The sequence below is a fragment of the Syngnathus floridae genome, chromosome 9 (genome assembly GCF_059516105.1).
Source record: "Syngnathus floridae isolate MCC-2025c chromosome 9, RoL_Sflo_1.0, whole genome shotgun sequence".
Classification (NCBI taxonomy): Eukaryota; Metazoa; Chordata; class Actinopteri; order Syngnathiformes; family Syngnathidae; genus Syngnathus; species Syngnathus floridae.
Window position 1 is genome coordinate 11,311,803 of NC_142421.1, and position 18,264 is coordinate 11,330,066.

Sequence of the window (18,264 nt, forward strand, 5' to 3'; positions counted from 1 at the left end):
GACTGTGGCACCCAAAGCCTTTCTCACGAAACACATTAAAACCTCTGTAATCTTCTCCTAACACTTTTTGAGCTCACGTTATACTTTGAAATAGATTCAAGTTGTTATTTTTGAGCACAAACATGCCCTAAATCTGAATCTTATTTAAAAACAAACAACTGAGAGCTACTTCTTGAAAGTTGGATATGTAGAAATTGGCAAAAAACAAAGTCATTCCGACAACTTGGCAAAGTCTGTCAAACCTACTGCGAAGTCGTGCGAACGTGTATTTAGTAAAACATCAGCCAAATCTAAAAAACGTATTTCCCCCTAATGAATTTCAATCAAATTAAAACCAATTCAGAAAAAGAGGCATGCAAAGACATCCAAAGCTCCTAATCAGTCCGCAATAACCTTGCCTTGCCAAATTGACCCTTTTACCTGTTCTTGTGCACACACACACACGCACACACACACACACATTGCTGTCATTTCCATATGGAGCTTGCAGTCCTTTCAAAGTGGCTTTCACGGAACATTGTGCTGATAATGATCTCGGCGGCGAGGGAGTGCCTGTACGGATCTCCAGAGACCATCTCGCCATACGACAACTGGGGGGGGATAAAACTCTGACTGTACTCCCAACTCAAAGGACTTGGACGCTTTTTTTTCCCCCCTCCCACTCCGACAAGACACCCACCCCACCCCGGCTAACCCTCTCCAATAAGCCCTCTTGTGTTTTTTAATTGGCAGAAATTAATCTTTAGGATGTAGATGGTAGATTTACATTCATTAAAAGTCAAGAGAGGAAGCCAGGCTTGATGCTAATCAAATCTGCTTAATTATGCTTAACATGAGTATCTCCGGGGGGACGAGGGGAGCGGGGGGAGATAGCAAACTCCAACTTTTTACTTTTTGCCTTTGATAACTCCTGCTGAGTCTGGCCTTTTCTTTGCCAAATAGAAATGTCACGACTCGGGCGCTCTCCATCTGTAGGAGACGTGCGCGCGCAGCCCTTGGCGCTGATTAGTCAAGTCGCACCTTAAACGTGCCGTTTAACCTCTCGCCACATTAGCGAATTATCTCATCTATAGGTCAAATGCGGCCGCCCGATGATTGCGTGCTCACCTTTGAAGCTTTTACTGCAATTTTTCCATCCGTGCAGCCTGGTGGGGAAATGGCTGTGTCTCACAACAGGAAGGTCATGGGTTTAATTTGCGCGGCAGCTATTGTCGTTAAGATACTCTTAAATCAAACAATGCGCCGGTTAGCACAAATAGATCCGCAGGCCTCGAGACCTGGAATTTTTCTCTGTTGTTGTGCAGTGGTTATCATTTCTTTCACACCAAAAGGCCACCGGAAAATTACTTGGCTCTCTAAATACCACCAGCACGACTGATACAGTAGCGTAATAGGACTAAGTGTTCATTTAAAAAAAAGGGTTCGTTCCTAAAAATGTAAAGAAAAAATGCCATACATATGTACCTCATGTAACTCATATCAAACATATACTGTATATTTATTTATTTTATGAACATTTCAGCCTTCATTGAAGACGGACAAAATGTTGCTGACTTACATATTTTCTCCATCAAAAACTTGATGCTGTTTATTCATCCAAACTCCACATGGCTCTTTTGGCCAGTGTGCAGGAACACGAGTGGCTGCGAATGTGTAGGTGGCGAGATCAGCCCATCAAGTGTAAATACCACTCAATCTGTTCTCATTAGAGGGCTAAAACCATACGAATGGCTTTGCCTCTATTAAAAAAAGCCCCTGGGCCTTGGATAAGAGAGAGTGTGTGTGTGTGTGTGTGTGCGTGTGTGTGTTATTATATGAGTGCGAAGGAGAGGGGGGGGCAGAATGATGCTTTGGCATTTGTGTCTGCAGAGGGGATGTGAAATGCCACCACCATCAACGCTGCTTAATTCTCTGATACACACTTTTAATCTGAACAGACAATCCGTCCCGGCAGCCACTGTTATGATTCAAATCAACTTGGAGTGAAGGCTGTGTGTGTGTGTGTGTGTGTGTGTGTGTGTGTGTGTGTGTGTGTGTGTGTGTGTGTGTGTGTGTGTGTGTGTGTGTGTGTGTGTGTGTGTGTATGCGTGTGTGAGCGCTCTCTTTTGAATGAGGGACGATGTCATTGTGTTTTGATATGTGATTAGATGTCTCAGTGTGTGTGTGTGTGTGTTTTTGACCAAGATATCACACACATCCATTGCACACTGCCCTATGATAATGTGGATTGATTATGGATATGATAATGAGAGGCCGGCACAGCGTCGCGACCTTCACAAGGTCTAATTGAAACAAGCGTCGGTCCTCCGAAGCACTTATCAAGTCACACGGCACATCATTAATCACCAAGAATACAAGCTGTCACCCAAACACACACGCACATGCACACACACACGCACATGCACACACACACGCACACATTCTCTCCATTTTTCTGTTTTGCTATACCAACACACACATTCTTTGCCTTGTCCACCGTCTCTGTCTCTTTTACGCGCAATCGCACACACACACACGCACACAATGCGAGCTGTCACTACAATGTGCCTGCTCTTGTCTTCTCTAAAGTGGACTGGACAGCTCGTCCACCCCCTGTCTTTATTTTCTGCCAGAAAACTTGATGAAAACGCCGTCTCCAGTGAGATTTAAAAAATATAATAATATACATACAGTTCAGTCCACTTGTATTTGGACAATGACAGAGGTTTTTTTTTTTTTTGCTTTTGCCTTTATATGCCAACACAATGGATGTGTCCATGTTCATGCAAAGCATTGCTGCCTTCACAAGTTTCCCTTCTGGATCCATCTATCATCCATCCATTCGACCAATCATGGCTCACCTTTTTTCTGAGTTTGGTCATTTGACATTTGCTAAATTCTGATTGGCCGTGACCTGAGACCTGAGACCTGAGCAACATCTTCAGCCAAAAGCAAGTGACAAAATGGCCGCCCCCTGAGGGATAAAAACAGGTTAATTTTTGCTGCTTAATTCAAATTCCACAAACCCAAATGTTCATCAGAACGCCACGTTGGGGCGCATATAAGTTAACGTCAAGAAAATTTTAGGGTTGACCTCCCCTTTAATTTCAAGCCAAATGTTACTCTACTTCCAACTCCACGGTGCTGGTGTGTGAAGGCTAAAGTGTAAAAACTTTGTCATTGTCCACTAACTGCGTTTGCGAGAACATTCAACAATCCAACAAACACGGGCAGCTGTTCACTTTGAGCCCGAACCAAAATTGAATTAGGCCGTGTTGTTTTACTAGCCGCTTTTATTAGAAGACAATTTTACAGCCAAATGTGATTCCGCCGGCTGATTACGGCAGCATATGGTGCCTACCTGTTAAACACAAAGCGCTCAATGCCATCTCAACGCCTCAGTGAGCCCCCCTCGAATAAACTAACAAGCCCAATATCATACTTGTCATTATGTAGTCCAACACTCCAAATTGCAATCTGATAAAATAGCTGCTTTCATTATCATTGCGGAGGATAACACGAGAGGGGGGGGGCAGCCCAGGATGCTAATTGTTATTCAATTAAGTGATTGTGTTAATGAAAGCAATTAATAGTTTCAAACAAGCAGGCAAATATATGATTACTATGCGTCTGAGCAGAAGATGGCTAATTACAACTGTAAATCAATCAATCCGACATTAATCAGCTTGGAAAAGATCCAAAAACAACAAAGTCACCAAAAGACTTTGGAAGTTGTTTTATTTTTTTTCCAGCAGATTTTGATTGCCACGCCATTATCCCGTCTAATGGCTGCTAACGATCCTTAAAAGAGTTTATGATCCAATTTCCTCGCCGTGAATTTAATTGGGAGCTAAATAGTTTAATATTAAACGTGTGGAAGTGTGTCCCGTATTTAATCAAGGGTGGTATATCGGGGCGAGCCGGAACAAGGTCACACAACTCCTTCGAGGGCAAACACGAGGCGCTCAGATTAGGCATTGATACGCAAATGTGGAAAAAAATCAATTATCCAAGTCCCCCCTTTCTGCATGTTGCATGTCTGGCTAGGCGTGCACAAACATCTTTACGAATAAAAAAAATACTGTTCAACTGAACTGTATTGAACGTAACAATAACAAAGTTTTTACCTAAATAAAGGTTTATACAAGCAATTCATAAATAATAATTATGAATGTATTGAAAGACTACTGAAAAAGTTAACTACAACTGAACTGTAGTTGGGCGATGATTCTTTTGTGTACCACTAGAGGGAGTCTGTGTACTGTTAGCGTTGAAAATCACTGCTGCAAACTATACATGATGATATGATTAATTGTGGTGACTAGCAAGCTAACGTAGCTTTAGTAATTCTCATTAGCAAACCTTCGGGTCCGGCAAACAAGAATAAAATTTAGTCCATTGGTCGGTTATTTTCATTCTGAGCGAAAACTTGAACTGTGAAAAAATGTGTACCATTCAGCGGTGTTGCTGGATTTAAAAACAAATGACAAAACAGTGAGTCACTTTGAATGCCAATTGAAAACTGAAAAGAGGAATGATTAGATTAGCCATTAGAGTGAAGACATTAAGAAGACGCGTACACATGCAAATGCAAAGGTGCCTCAAACATGTAGAAAGTCTCCCTTTTTAATTAATCATGTAATGAGCACCAAAAGTGGACTTCAACTTCATCAAAACAACATCATACAAAGGCTACATTATGATTCTTGTTATTATATGAGAAATCGGTCAGCCTGCCACTTTCATTTCTCACTCGGAAGTTGATCATAAACAACAGTAGTTGTTTTTCCACCTCGACTCACTGTCCGTAATTTGGCTTTTTGCATACAAGGAGCCACTAATCAGTCTCATTATTTCTTGTAGCATCCTTTTCCCACACAAGGAGCATCGCGGCACGGCGAGGGTCCTGCGCTTTTAAATGAGAATGCCCTCGTTTATTAAGAAAAAAATAATAACGGCAGGTAATTATCAGACATACAAACATAAACACCTTTAGAAGTTTTGGTTGCGAGGGCTGGCTTGAAGTTGCCGCAGTCATGTGACCTGACCACTGCCCTACTTGAGCACCCCCCCACTTTAGATGTTTATGCATATATGGCCGCTAATCTACCCAGTCAGGACTGTGGGATTTGGGAATATTTTTGTTTTACGCCAGATCAAAGTGTCTGGAGGGGATCAGGAGGAACACATCAAACACGGAAGACTCCCACGCCCACACTCGCCAATCAAGCAACTGTTTTGCTTTGTGGAAAAAAAAAAAGAAAGAAAAGGATTCACACTGTGGGCCGTTCTCTATCTGCACCCCCCTGCTCGGTGTTGAGAACTTTGGCTGGTCACATCTGTACGCTTCACTCAAACCAAGGGGTGGTTGATTCTTTTTGTTTTGCTGTGTGCAAAAAATAGAGCGCCTTTTATTGAACAGTAGAAGTAGCCCTGCCCCATATGAGTCAAACATGATTCGCCTTTTGTGGAACACGGAGAAGAGTGTGTTAGCAGATAAAAAAAAAAAAAAAAGGTGCAGCACGGCAGGTTCGAACTGCCGGCCTGTCAGTTGGAGCAAAAAATGCTTACGCCGACACCCGTGCGCTCACACGCTGACTTCCTCTGAGGGGTGTTATTGTCAGATGGCTTAAGGGTGGGAAGAGTAGGAGTGGGGGGAACCCTCATTTGTAGACATCTTAAAGCAGCAGTAGCAAATAAAGTTGGGACCCCCCACCACACCCCCCCACACAATGAGGCCATAATACAAGCCCTCGCAGATGAGCGCTTGTATCAAGCCTCCTCCATATTGGCCTGTGGAGGAAACTTGTGAGCTTTCAGCATTTTTTTTTCCTGGAAGATGAATCGAGCTGTTTTGCAGACAGTGGAGAAAAGATAACAATGCACTGAGCGCTTTGCGTACGTGATGTAAGGGCCATCACCTTCACCATAGATCTGGAGGTTTTGCCAAAATACACCCTGAAAAAGATTGGGTTTAAAAGAACCCAATTTGGGTTACAAATTGGACTGACCTGGATTGTTCTGTTCAAAATATTTTTTTTTTGTACAAAACAACCCAAAGTTTTTAACCCGGTAGCTTTACCTATTAACAAATACATATAAAAATTTCAATGTGAAAGTGTTTTTTCTTGTCTACTTGTGCATTATCAGCATTGGTATCAGGCATTTGCAGCCCCAGAAGAGATGCTGGGTGTGAATTTGAACATTAAGTGGGAAAATGCTCAAATTCAGCCAGATGAGCAGTATATGTGTAACTGATAGCTAATGATATGGCTATGGTATTGATTCTGCTACTTGTACACCAGTGGGTGGATACCTCACGTCAGCCTCAGACAGCAACTGTCACAAAGTCATTAAAATGCTGTATATGTGTGTGTGTGTATATACTGTATATACACGTATACTGTATATACACACACATATACACATACAGTATATATACATATACTGTATATACACACACATATACACATACACACACTTCATCCATATGTTTTAGTGTGACCCTCTCTCAGCACTCAATAAAAATTCCAATGGACCCTCGTCGGTAAAAGGCTTTACAAGAGGCTATATTCAGCTGCAATTAGAAATTCCCAGTTGCATGACTAGCCTGCATTTCTGAGCAGGTACACTAGAAAAAGAATGTCCAATTTGTATTTGATTGCTTTTTGCAGGGTCGGCGAAATGAAGCCAGACATGTATCAAATTGCTAGTTTATTTTTGCCCAATCATCACAACAGTAGCGGGTACCACAATGTTTTACGGGATGGATTCGGCATCAGGCTCTTTGCCCTGAACTTTAAAATATCTTTACCTGTTTTTTGGTAACACAAAAAGAAGGCATTTAGTTATTGATGTTACAGAATGAAAACAAAAACTCTGCAATCTTAATCTTGCGCAATAGTGAAAATATGATTTGTAAACAAACAGACGTCTGAATGATCAATCTTTTGTACATACTGAACATCAAAAGATAGGAAGAAGGGTGTCACAGCACCGCCTAGTGGTCTTCGACTGTGTTGCATTTTGATTTAGACATTTATACACAATGTGAACGTCCGCAAAATATGGCTATACATGAAAAAAAAGACTTTTGTAACATTCAAAAGTAAACATCATAAAAAAATGTTTTTCATAGATGGCAAATGTTCGTTTGCAATTCATAACTAGTTGATAGTGCTATTTTTAAGGGGTTCACCTAGATTGACATCTGCATCCAAGGGCAAAATGCGACAGGAGGGATGAGAGAGGATAAAATGGCTGGAGTTTCAATGGTAGACGGACAAGAAACGAATGCATTCCAGTTAGGACACCAAAGTGAGTTCCATCTTTAGTTTGTGCAGTTTTCTGGAGCCTGTAACACAAAATAGAGACAATGTTAGATCACCACAGTGACACATTGTTCAGTTTACCTAATTTAATCTAACTAATTAAGACCTAAATTAGATACAGGGCGGCATGGTGACACACTGGTTAGCACATTCGCCTCACACTTAGGAGGGTGCGGATTCGATTCCACCTCCGGCCCTCCCTGTGTGGAGTTTGCATGTTCTCCCCGTGCCTGCATTGGTTTTCCCCAGAGCCTCCAGTTTCCTTCTACATCCCCCCCAATAAATGCTTGGTAGGCCGATTAAGCATCCCAAATTGACCATAGGTGTGAGTGTAGATGGTTGTTCGTCTTTGTGTGCCCTGCGATTGGCTGGCAACCGGTTCAGGGTGTCTCACGCCTACTGCTCGATGACTGCTGGGACTCCAGCACGCCCGCAATCCCCGTGGAGACAAACGGTACAGATAATTTAAGTACATGGGTGTTACAAAACACATGAGCGCTCATATCTTCATCAAGCCTGTGCACCTTGAGGGTCTCTGAGGCTTTCCTCAGCTCCTTGATGACCGAAGACAAAGCTTCTGGATTGATGCCCTGCTCACACAATCTCACGCAGATGGAGAGTGACTCCATATCCAGGCCAGTGTTGAGCAGCCTGGAGATCTCAAGTAAAACTGGTGGAAAGATACGAGGAAAACCGACATGATAAATCCAGCAAAACAAGCAATTGGAAAACACAAAGATGTTAGAGATATGTCACTATTACCGTCCATAGTCTCCCGGACAGCATTCAGGTTTGCACTGGATGCACTTGCCATGGTCCTGAATGAACAGTTAGCCCAACTTGCTAGCAGGAGGATACCGAAGTACGAAACAGACTCGAAAAGAAAATATCAACAATTCAACCAAACGAATATAAATGATTTGAACATTTTTCGATCATTTTACGAAGATTATAAAACAAAACTTTCTCTTTAAAATAGATGACAAAACTGTAAACTCGCTACCGATATTTAGCCTGCTGGAGTTAGCGTTGAGAAGGGGGAACCGGATATGACGACAGACAACACTGATTGGTTGTTTCGGACTTCCTGGAACGTTTCTATTCGCCGGCAGGTTACGAGAACAAAATTGAAATTGCGGCCAAAAACGCTTCACGAATTCGATAGACCCTTCCTTAGTTCTGTGGTGGTTCTGATAGCTGATCATTTGATGATGTAAGTATCACTTGTACTCGATCTGTCATATCGTTTTAGCTATAAAATCGCGTTAAACAAAAAGTAATTTCCCGAACGGAAAAAGAAAACTAAGGAAAGGTGTAAACCAGATGTCGTCTTCGAGGACAGTTTCCACCTCAACTTCATTGATTAAAATCAAATTTTTATATCACAAATATATCACGGCACGCCACCAAAAGGCGTCTAATATTAATATAGTGATGATGCATAATGGTAATGGAAGCGCATTTGATTGTCTATGGTGTGATTTACGATCGATGGAAAAAGATACATTATTTGTTGTGAATTCAGTGAATCTTTTTTTTTTTTTTTCTTTTTAACCAAAGAAGAGACATGTCGTTCTTTCATGGCACACTTACATACTCTGATTCAAAAGTATACTTTCTTGCTTCGTTTTGGTTGTCTCTATTGTTGCTATCAAAGATGTCGGACCACCCGGAGCCCCATATCACCCCAGAAACACCAGGGAAACCCTCAGTAAGGAATCCATTTGATAGTCCCAATGACTACCACGACCTCCACAAGCCCCTCGTTCCCAGTCCATCTGTTTTCAAGTTATCACAAGCTGTAAGTCACATTTATTCACTGTGCCGATGTTTAATATTAAATGCTGTTGTAGATCGGTTTGTCACCCCACTTTTGCTCAGGCTCCCTCTGGGTTCAATTGGTCAATCGAGGATATGGCCAGTCTTCTTCCAGTGCACATAGATCAAGAGGAGATCCAGCGGCAGTCATTTTACCTCAGTCAGACAAGGTAGCTAAATCAAATAAAAAGCTGAAACCCAAATGTATGACATTTCTTCGGGTAGAGTAATGAGTTGGCCTAAATATATCCTTTTCTTCTTGGAATCTCAAGGATGGACTCCGACATTGAAGAAAAGCGTCAGAAAGCTATTGAGCAGGTATGTTGTGGTGCAACAAAAGACAATTGAAACATTTCATCAATGTTGTCAAAATAGAGTCGAAATTGTCAATAGATGTAATATTTTGTACTCTGATGCAGTTTTTTACCAAGGAAACAATTGTGCCTTCGCCATGGTCTACGTCAGAGTCCCGAAGAACCCCTCACATGTCAAAGACCTGTATGCTTCTTCCCCGTATTGCTTACTTAGCATTATCTCCATTAAAAAAATTTAAAAAAAAGTTTAATCATAGCATATTGTTTTGCATCCTCAGGGTCTCTCTCTCCGATGATAGAGGAGCAAGAAAAAAAATCAGGTCAGTACTTTTTAGGATAGGAACTTGTCTTTTCTTTTCACCATTAATTAACTTTTGAAGTTTGTGTCGCAGTGGCCTGTCAGACGAGCCTCTCGTTACCAGTGGCCTTTGATTTGGAGAGACTTCTAGGTAAGACGACAACAGATTAAGTCTGGGTGGTGGGTGATTCCGCTGTCACGTCACGGTGCTCATCTCCCCAGGAGACTACTACCGCAACGAGGAAGCTGCGAGCGACGGCTCTCCGGAGAGCCTCAGCCAATCATCTTTGAGACGCAAACTTTTCCTGGATGGCCAAACCAGCTACAGCGGCTCCGACAGCTCCAATCCACCGAGCCCGGAGAGAAGTCATTCTCGGCAAGAGAGGCCCTTGATCCATGGGGAAGATTTTGTGGGACAAGCTGCCATGTTTTCCTCCCCTTTATCGTGCGGTGTGGCTGCTCCAACGCCGTCCACAGTGAGTCGAAAACGTTAATTACAAGTTTTTTTCATTTTGTTTTTGGTTTGTTACAAGCAAGTTTCAAATACAATTAATTGCATGGTTCTAATTGTAATGTGTCATCGACCTAAAAAGAAATCAATGTCTGCTCTGCAGGGCCAGTTCTCATCAAGTCCCATCCAAACTAGCTGCTTGAGGGACTGCAGCAGCTTCAGCCCGCTCTTCCCCGATCGTTCATCGCCCGCAAACATGGCGTCTCCTTCCATTTCACCCATAAATGCTCATGCCCTGCGCACACCCACAGGCCCAGGTTTGATACCCGACTTCACCCGACCACCTATCCTCACAAGAACTATTTATTAATTTTCTTATAGCACAAAACATTTTCACGAAAAGGAAAGTGACAACATGACTGGAAATATTTTGCAATTCTATCAGAACAGTAAAATAAAAACATCTAATTTGGCTCTTTCACACAAAATGTCACCCACCACACTTATTTGTGTGTGTGTGATTCTCCTCAGCCGAGTGGAAGCGACCAAGCAGTTTGACTCCCCACGGCCTCCCCTTGGACGCGAACGTCCCCTCACTCACCATGAGTCCAGACGTGGAGGGCTGCTCTCCCATCCGCAGCTGCTCTCACCAGCGTCACCCTCGGACCAATCACAGGCCCCGATTCCGTACCTGCACCACCCCGCCTCCCATCGCCGCGATCCTCAACCCCAAGCTTCCAGACGTCCAGGAGGCGGAGGACCTGCCGTGCGAACTCTCGATGGATTCTGATGGAGTTTCCCCTCTGGCTCGAGTGAGCTTGGGCTTTATGGACACGGTGAAGATGGAGAACGACCAAGATTCAAGGATAGAGGGGAAACTAGAAGATGAGGAGGGAGACGAGGACCTCTCCAGACGCCTGACCAGCTCTCGAATGGGCAATGTGTCGGCCACGGAAAGCTCTCAGATGTGTTTCTCTCTTTTGACGGAACGTAGCAGCATACGCTTTGATTCCAGTATGCAGGTTTGTATTTTGATTTTTTTTTTTTTATTAACCCCCCTCCCTCTTTTTTTTTTCTTCTAACAAGCAGAGTGGAGTACTGTGTGGGTTCCCATGAAATTTGATTTTAATACATTTTCCAACCTGGATGTCACCTGTGACCTTGTGTAGGTGGACAGCGGGTATCAAACGACCTCAACAGCAACGGGCAGTCTGATTGACGGCCTCGGCTCGGACTATCACGGCAAAGAGTCCTTCGCCGCTTACCTCAACGAAGACACCTCGCATCTCACCAAAACTTCAAATGTCAAGGTAGCAGTACCACTGGGACTGCTCTCACACACTCTCACACTACTCTCATAGACCAACAAATTGGTTTACACTGGTTTTAAGCCATCTTTTGGGCCGGGGGTTATATTCTGCGCCTTATGCGAAGATGTGCCTGTGAGTATTAAATAATAGACTTTCTTATGAATGGTCGGCTTTTCTGTAATTTATTCCCTGCAGTCATATTGTAATGAATTTAAATTCTTTACACACTTGTTGACTTTGTCTTTTTTCAGGTGTGGTATCCTCATCACTGAACTGTTTCACACATCAAAAGGGACAACCACTTCTTGCAGCTTTTTTTTTTAATCAGTACAGTCATTCTCCACATTTTTATTGGAGACATCAAAAGAGGCCCTGGCATATCAATGGATAAGAAGAAGGAGGCTGCAATTTTATTACGTGCTGATACAATCAGGAAGACTGGATGTTTTTGAGGAAACTTTTTAGTCAAATACAGGTGAATTTTTTTTCTTAAGTATGCCATTAATGATAAACTGACTGACTTGCTTGGTCGTAATTGATTATTTGTGATGCTGCATGTTTTTGCTTCCTAAATTCCTGAATGAACATTTATGGCTGAACAACACTTCTTGTCACTTTACTGGATATGGCAATCCCATGTCTGTCAGTGGTTTGCAATTAATTCTGTGACGCAGTGTGAATGACTGACTGAAAAGGTTTACAATGAATGCCATCATGCTGTTTCCTGGGCATTATAATAAATCCTCAAGTACCAAGTCTTCAGCTCATCATACATTTAAATAAATATACCACACACATGCTCTTTCTTAGATAAGGTTTTTAATTTTGATTAACCTTATGAGTTATTCAGCGTCCTCAGGTCACCCGAAAGGTGCTATGTACATCTTGTCAAGTCATAAAATGTTTACTGTATTTGTTAAAATAACTTACAATAAAGCCATAGTGAATGAAGCAGACTGCCTCAGGAAAATTCATTATTTCCACTCTTTATACTAAAAAAAAAGACAATTTAGAGGCCACTTAAGGCTGTACAAAATCCATTTCTTAAAAAATCCACTTATTAACAAAAGAAAAAAATACCTTGTTTGTCTCGCAGATTTATTAAATTGTCCAAAGAATCTGCAGTTTGGTACTGGTTCAACGGTCCAATTTGGGCTTCTTGTTTGGCGTTCCAACATCCGTGGCTGAAACACTCACACCCGGAATCTGAAGATGAAATGGAGCGGTAGATAATTTAAATAAAAAATTAAAAAAGAGACCACAGCAAAATCATTTTTTTCAGATTTTCCTATGTTATATTCTATTCTATAAATCACTCATATTTCTTTTCAGAAAATGAAAAAAAATCACAAAAAATTAAGTTTTTTTCAGAACCATGTTCTAAAAAGAATATATTATTTTAGGATTATAATAAACAACTTAAGTCATTTTAACCTAATCTAAAAATGACCGGACCTATCTTCTTGTTTTCAAATGGATTGTTCAGTTCTTACCACAGGCTCAATCAAGGCCATGCGTATCTTCTGGTGCTGAATATTGGAGTCATCCAGGCTGATGGTGACCTTCACCCGGTCAAATATACGGAAGGTGTGCTGCTCCACGGTCAGAGACGGAAACTGAATACAAAACGCAGTTAAGCAGCAGAAGCTCATAACACGCATTGCGTTTTTATTACCTCCTCATCAAATACGAGGTTGAGGCCACACTTGTCCTTGCCGTCGAAGAAGACCGTACCCTCCAGCCCGAACTTTGGGATAAGGACGATGATGGCGTTCTTCCTCACGAATAGGACGAATCCTTCCTCGCTCAGGATTCCTCGCGTCTTAAAGAACAGCTGGAAAGAGAACACAACTGAATGTTATAATTACTACTTTACGACACTTTATTTTCATAATCGACATATTTAAGGTAGTCTGTTTACCTGCGTGTGGAAGGCCACAGACGCCCTCTGAGCATACTGGGACATTTTGTGTCTGTAGTTGAGGTTGTTGCACAGCGCCGATAATTTGTGTTTGTCCGTCAGATCTGGGTAGGTGCTATCTGCTCCGATGGCCACGGCTAGAAGGCGGTGCACGATGATGTCAGCGTACCTGCGCAGGTAATGTTGGCATTGAGTCAGGAACAGGTTCAAGTGAACCTTTTTATTTTTTTTAATTAGACTTGATAGGAAAATATTTTTTGGTCTCGTTTTCAATTCAGGTTGGCAAGTCAATCACAAATGTCTGCCCGTGCAATTCAGAGCGAGACGTACGTACCTTCTAATGGGCGACGTGAAGTGCGTGTAAATAGGCGTGGCCAGACCGTAGTGGTGGAAGTCGCTGTCCATGCCCGAGCAGAAATAGATGGCCTGCATCATGCAGCGAGTGGCCAGGATGCGCAGCAACGTGTTGAAGTACCCAAAGCCGTCCACTTTGGCCGCTTCCAGCGAGTCGGCCAGTGTCTTTGCCGAATCCGTACGGAGCAGCACATTCTAAATCATGCGGTGAAAAACATGGGAATGTTAATGCAAGTACGCCCTGGCAGACTGAATACAATTTGTTCTAGGAGGCTGTTCATCCATTCTTTTCATATCCTGCAATAATACTACCCCTAAAAAATAATGAAAATCAAATTCATACATAAAAAGATTATCCATCATATTACTTAAATTGATGTGATACATCTCTAAAAGTCAACATGCTCCTGTTCAATTGCCAGGTTTTGTTTGACCCACCTGGGACTTTGCTGCTTTCATGAGAATGTCATAGTTGGAGGGCGGAGGTGCCGGATGTTTCCTCAGCAAGGCGCACTCAGCAAATTCGTCGTAGATCTTTTGGGCGACTGAAATGTTGGCCAGCAACATGAACTCCTCCACCATGTAGTTGGTCTCCCTGCCAATTGGTAATCAAGGTCATTTCTAAGTGGCCCTAAAAGAGGATTTGTCAGAATGCCGGTTTTGGAAGTATTTACTTGAGCTCTTTGGTCTGAAGCTCGATGGGGTCGTGGGTTTCGCTGTCCATGTGAAAGCGGACCTCCACGTTGGACAGCGTCAGTGCCCTGAAGGAGAACATGTACTCTTTTGTCATTAACTGCAAATGACACGTCATCCCACTTTGCAAGCCCACCTCACCCTTTCTCGATTCTGCGCTTCTTGAGGATCTTGGCGAGCTTGTTGAGGCCTCGCAGACTTTTGGTGACGTTGTCATTTTTGCCCGTATCGTCTATTCTCATCTGGGCCTCCGCGTAGGTCAAAGATGCCTGAATTGAGCCACAAGATAGAGTTACATAACGCCGTGCTTGTGTCCGTGATCACTTCATGGCAGACCTTGGAGTTGATGACACTTTTCGTGAAGCGTGTTTTCAGAATTTCAGCCTCTTGATTCATCTCCCAGATAGACGAGAAAGCCAACCTTGCATCAAACAAAAACGGATTTGAGGCAGTTGGTCCAACATATTTGGAGAGACAGCGAATAAGTGTCCTTACCTATCAACGTTGGAACGTAGCGAACACAGATTGGAGCTCAGCAGCTCTGGAACCATGTCGATCCTCTGTGGGACACGACACACGCGTGTAAATTGTCCAGCTAAAACTTCATGATGCTTCAGTGTGTGGGTTCTGCTCACCTTCCCACAGAGGTAAACCGTCGTGCCTCGGTTGGCGGCCTCTTTGTCCAGAGCGTTACAAGGTCTGATGAAATGACTGACGTCGGCGATGTGGACTCCCACCTATGGCCGACACACTCGATGGAGCGTACACGTGCATCGCATGGACGGGAGCCTGTGGACGGGACACTTACCTCAAAGTTGCCGTTGCCCAGCTCTATGTAGTGCAGCGCGTCGTCAATGTCCGTGCATCCGGGAGGATCCACACTGCACACGTTCAGATTCCTCAGGTCCTCCCTACCCACCATGTCCTGTAAGCACAAAAGTATTGAGACACACCTTTTTGATTTGATTTGAATTCCCAGACATATTCTCCAGAGATGTCATTTACCTCCGGTTTGATGCTCCATGGCATTTTGGGAAGAAAACTGAGCACAGCCTGAGAGAAAGCCTGATGGGGAACGTCGTGTTCCAACAGCAGGACTGCCTCTTCTGTGTCTTTTTCCCCCGCTATGCCCAAAGTGCGGACAAAATGGCCCTGATGAAAAGGAAATGTCGATCTTAATTTACCGACACAGCACATCCGTGACCCCAAAGAAGTAAATGGAGACAGTGGCAACTCACGTTGGGATATCTGGAGTCTTTGGGCCAGCCGTCGATGGCCACCATAATTCTCTGGCCTGCTAATGTGGACGCTTGGCGGGTTTCGATGCGGATGCGTGGAATGCAGCGGTCGGCCGGTGTGAAAAGGTGCCGTGTCGACTAAAGGGAAACACAAGACACCATGAGTGTGGATGATTGGCCACCAAGAGAACCTGACGAGTGCCACACTTGACAACTGTCCCCAGCCATTATTGAACGTTACCTCTTTGATTTGGGAGACATTGAGCATGCCGCAGAAGGGCCTCCAGTTCCTCTTGATGATCCCCACGATCTTGCCGGTGGGCTTTCTACCACCATCCCCTTTGGGACTTTTCAACTGCTCACAAACAGGGAGACCATCATCAAGCAGCAGCGGTTCAAAAACAGACCACCATTAACAGCAACTCACAGCATCCTCCTCTTCCTCTTCTTCGTTGGTGTCATCTTTGGCCAAGCCCACGTCTTGCAGCATGATGGAAGACGGCGCCACCCACTGACTGCGCGGCAACAGCTGCACAGCCACCACATCTAGGTGCACAGCTCTGTTGAGGTTCTGAAGGCCCTGGATGAGAACCTGGCCAGATGTATGCAAAAAAACGAGTTCAACACAAAGCGATATAGGGTGATAATTTTACTGTGTGCTGAATATGCATCTTGACTTAAGAGTTAAATTTGACGTACCTCTGTGCCGTCCTCCTCGTTGTTTTGGATAAAAACTTTGGCCTCAAGGTAGTTATCCCTGCTGGCCTTGAAGGTTCCCTGGTGGAAGGCGCCACTTTTGATGCCAGCTTGGATCCTGGACAGCGAGAGATGCTCGGGGAATAACACCCTACTGCCGGTGATGTCGCTCTGGAGGTGCAATGTCACGATAGCAACAATTCAAGCATCTAGCCCCCAAAACTCAGCCCAAAGAAAAACCCTGGCATATCGAGGAAGAACTTATTTGCTTACCTTTTCATCATTTGACAACGCCAAGCGATCCACAAGCTCGGGGTTTGCTATCAGGCCTTTGACATACTCCTCAACTAGTGCGGGAACAAATGATGCTTAGTAAGCAATTATTACTGCAGTTTATCATTTTCCAATCGGTTCAATAAAAAAAAAAATCTTACATTTGTACACCAAAAGACCGCTCTCTTGTGCCTTTTGCTTATTTGCGACATCATTGGTTAGGAGCACCACCTTGGGCTCATCGGGCTTTGCCAAGTGCTCGGTGTACCACTTGGCCGCCACACGAATAGCTCTGTCGTTCCGGTCATTGGCGCTCTCTCCCGGTTCGCGTTCGATAAATGTCTCTCTGCAGGAATCAAAGTAAAATAACAATCCTGTCCAATATGAGAAGTTAAAAGAGAGTAGTGGAGATGCGCTTAGTTACCTGTGGTGCTCATTGGTAAATGTGTAGAAGTGTCTTTCCTCTTCATGGATGAGATCCTTGAGGCGTTTGTAGATTGGCGCGCTGCGGTGGCGTACTTCTTGGAGAACGGTTTGAAGAATCACCACGTTGCAAATCACGGGGTCTTCCAAAATATCAATCTGTGTGATACCACAACAGTGTGCATTAGTTGGAAGAAACACAAAAAAAAAATGTGCATCATGCGCGCAACAATCCATGTCATTTCAGAACCAGAGAGAAAAAGTGTGGAAATGTTTACATATTCCGCTTCCCATATTTACTTGACAAGCTGGATTGACAGCCTGGTACATCAGTTATTTGTGTGTTTTTGTTGTCTTACCTGATGTAACACCACATTGGTGTCGGGGATGAGGTAATGCGAAAACGTGCACAAGTTGCTCTCGATGCACGCTTCTCTCTGCAGAACCGTGGAATCCTGGCGGCATTCATCGCACGCCTCACTTCCACACCAAATGTCGTCTCGCAAATAATGCTCGCGGACTATTTTCATCACCCGACCGGCCCGTGTTTTCTTAACGAAGGTTTTAGACTTCAACATGATGACTAGTACGCCGATAATTTAAAAAAAAATAATAAAACCTAAGCGTTTTCGGCTACTACTTGATTGAAAGTACGGAAAACTGAGCCTCCCATGTGAGGCTATGCGTACTCCTTTACTGCGGCCCGACGAAAACAACCCACAGCGACAGACGTTCCCAGCAAACCGTATTTGCTTTTACTTTGATCTGATTAATGGCATGGTCGTATGCATATCAAGGCAAACCAAGTAGGAATAATACACCAAACATATTATACGTTCTATGTCAATAAGGTACTTTGAAGTTTGTTTTTGTCGGGCATTCCAACAAAACCAAGTAATATCAAACAGGCAGTTTCTAACACTAAGCGCCTCTATAGTTTGGAGGTAGTACTGCATTTGTTGTGTCTTACTAATAACTCACTTTTCGTACTACTTTTGGCCTAAGAATTATGACCTTTAATGGAATATGGGTATTGATTTTAAATAGAAGATCGACTTTCCCAAACTGATAGGCAAATAGAGTTCTTGTACTGCACGTATCTTACAACAGGGGACGCTTTCAAACACACCAGCGTATTAACATTAAGGGTACGTCTCATTCTGTC

At 43.4% G+C, this 18,264-nt stretch overlaps 3 protein-coding genes across 4 annotated transcripts; 1 reads left to right on the top strand and 2 right to left on the bottom strand.

The window, feature by feature from the left end:
• Nucleotides 1-6,680: 6,680 nt before the first annotated feature.
• mzt1 (mitotic spindle organizing protein 1) lies at nt 6,681-8,412 on the bottom strand. Of its 2 annotated transcripts, XM_088384653.1 has the most exons (4): nt 8,314-8,412; nt 8,073-8,184; nt 7,835-7,980; nt 6,681-7,333 (listed from the first exon to the last, which is right to left on the bottom strand). In XM_088384653.1, exons 2-4 carry the CDS (start codon nt 8,122-8,124, stop codon nt 7,310-7,312), a joined length of 222 nt encoding a protein of 73 aa, XP_088240779.1. In that variant the 5' UTR covers nt 8,125-8,184; nt 8,314-8,412; the 3' UTR covers nt 6,681-7,309. The 2 variants fall into 2 exon arrangements, with proteins under 2 accessions (XP_088240779.1, XP_088240778.1); XM_088384652.1 differs by having other exon boundaries at nt 8,073-8,376.
• Nucleotides 8,398-12,452, top strand: bora (bora aurora kinase A activator). Its single transcript, XM_088384648.1, has 12 exons — nt 8,398-8,523; nt 8,968-9,111; nt 9,192-9,298; nt 9,401-9,446; nt 9,548-9,626; nt 9,721-9,762; nt 9,835-9,891; nt 9,963-10,216; nt 10,355-10,508; nt 10,723-11,213; nt 11,361-11,501; nt 11,753-12,452. Exons 2-12 carry the CDS (start codon nt 8,968-8,970, stop codon nt 11,771-11,773), a joined length of 1,536 nt encoding a protein of 511 aa, XP_088240774.1. The 5' UTR covers nt 8,398-8,523; the 3' UTR covers nt 11,774-12,452.
• dis3 (DIS3 exosome endoribonuclease and 3'-5' exoribonuclease) lies at nt 12,299-17,967 on the bottom strand. Its single transcript, XM_088384646.1, has 21 exons — nt 17,459-17,967; nt 17,101-17,258; nt 16,838-17,022; nt 16,677-16,750; nt 16,407-16,574; nt 16,135-16,299; nt 15,949-16,062; nt 15,708-15,845; nt 15,475-15,621; nt 15,278-15,394; nt 15,105-15,206; nt 14,965-15,029; nt 14,806-14,890; nt 14,611-14,738; nt 14,451-14,537; nt 14,215-14,371; nt 13,757-13,971; nt 13,423-13,591; nt 13,177-13,335; nt 12,995-13,117; nt 12,299-12,707 (listed from the first exon to the last, which is right to left on the bottom strand). Exons 1-21 carry the CDS (start codon nt 17,675-17,677, stop codon nt 12,639-12,641), a joined length of 2,844 nt encoding a protein of 947 aa, XP_088240772.1. The 5' UTR covers nt 17,678-17,967; the 3' UTR covers nt 12,299-12,638.
• Between the last annotated feature and the right edge of the window lie 297 nt (nt 17,968-18,264).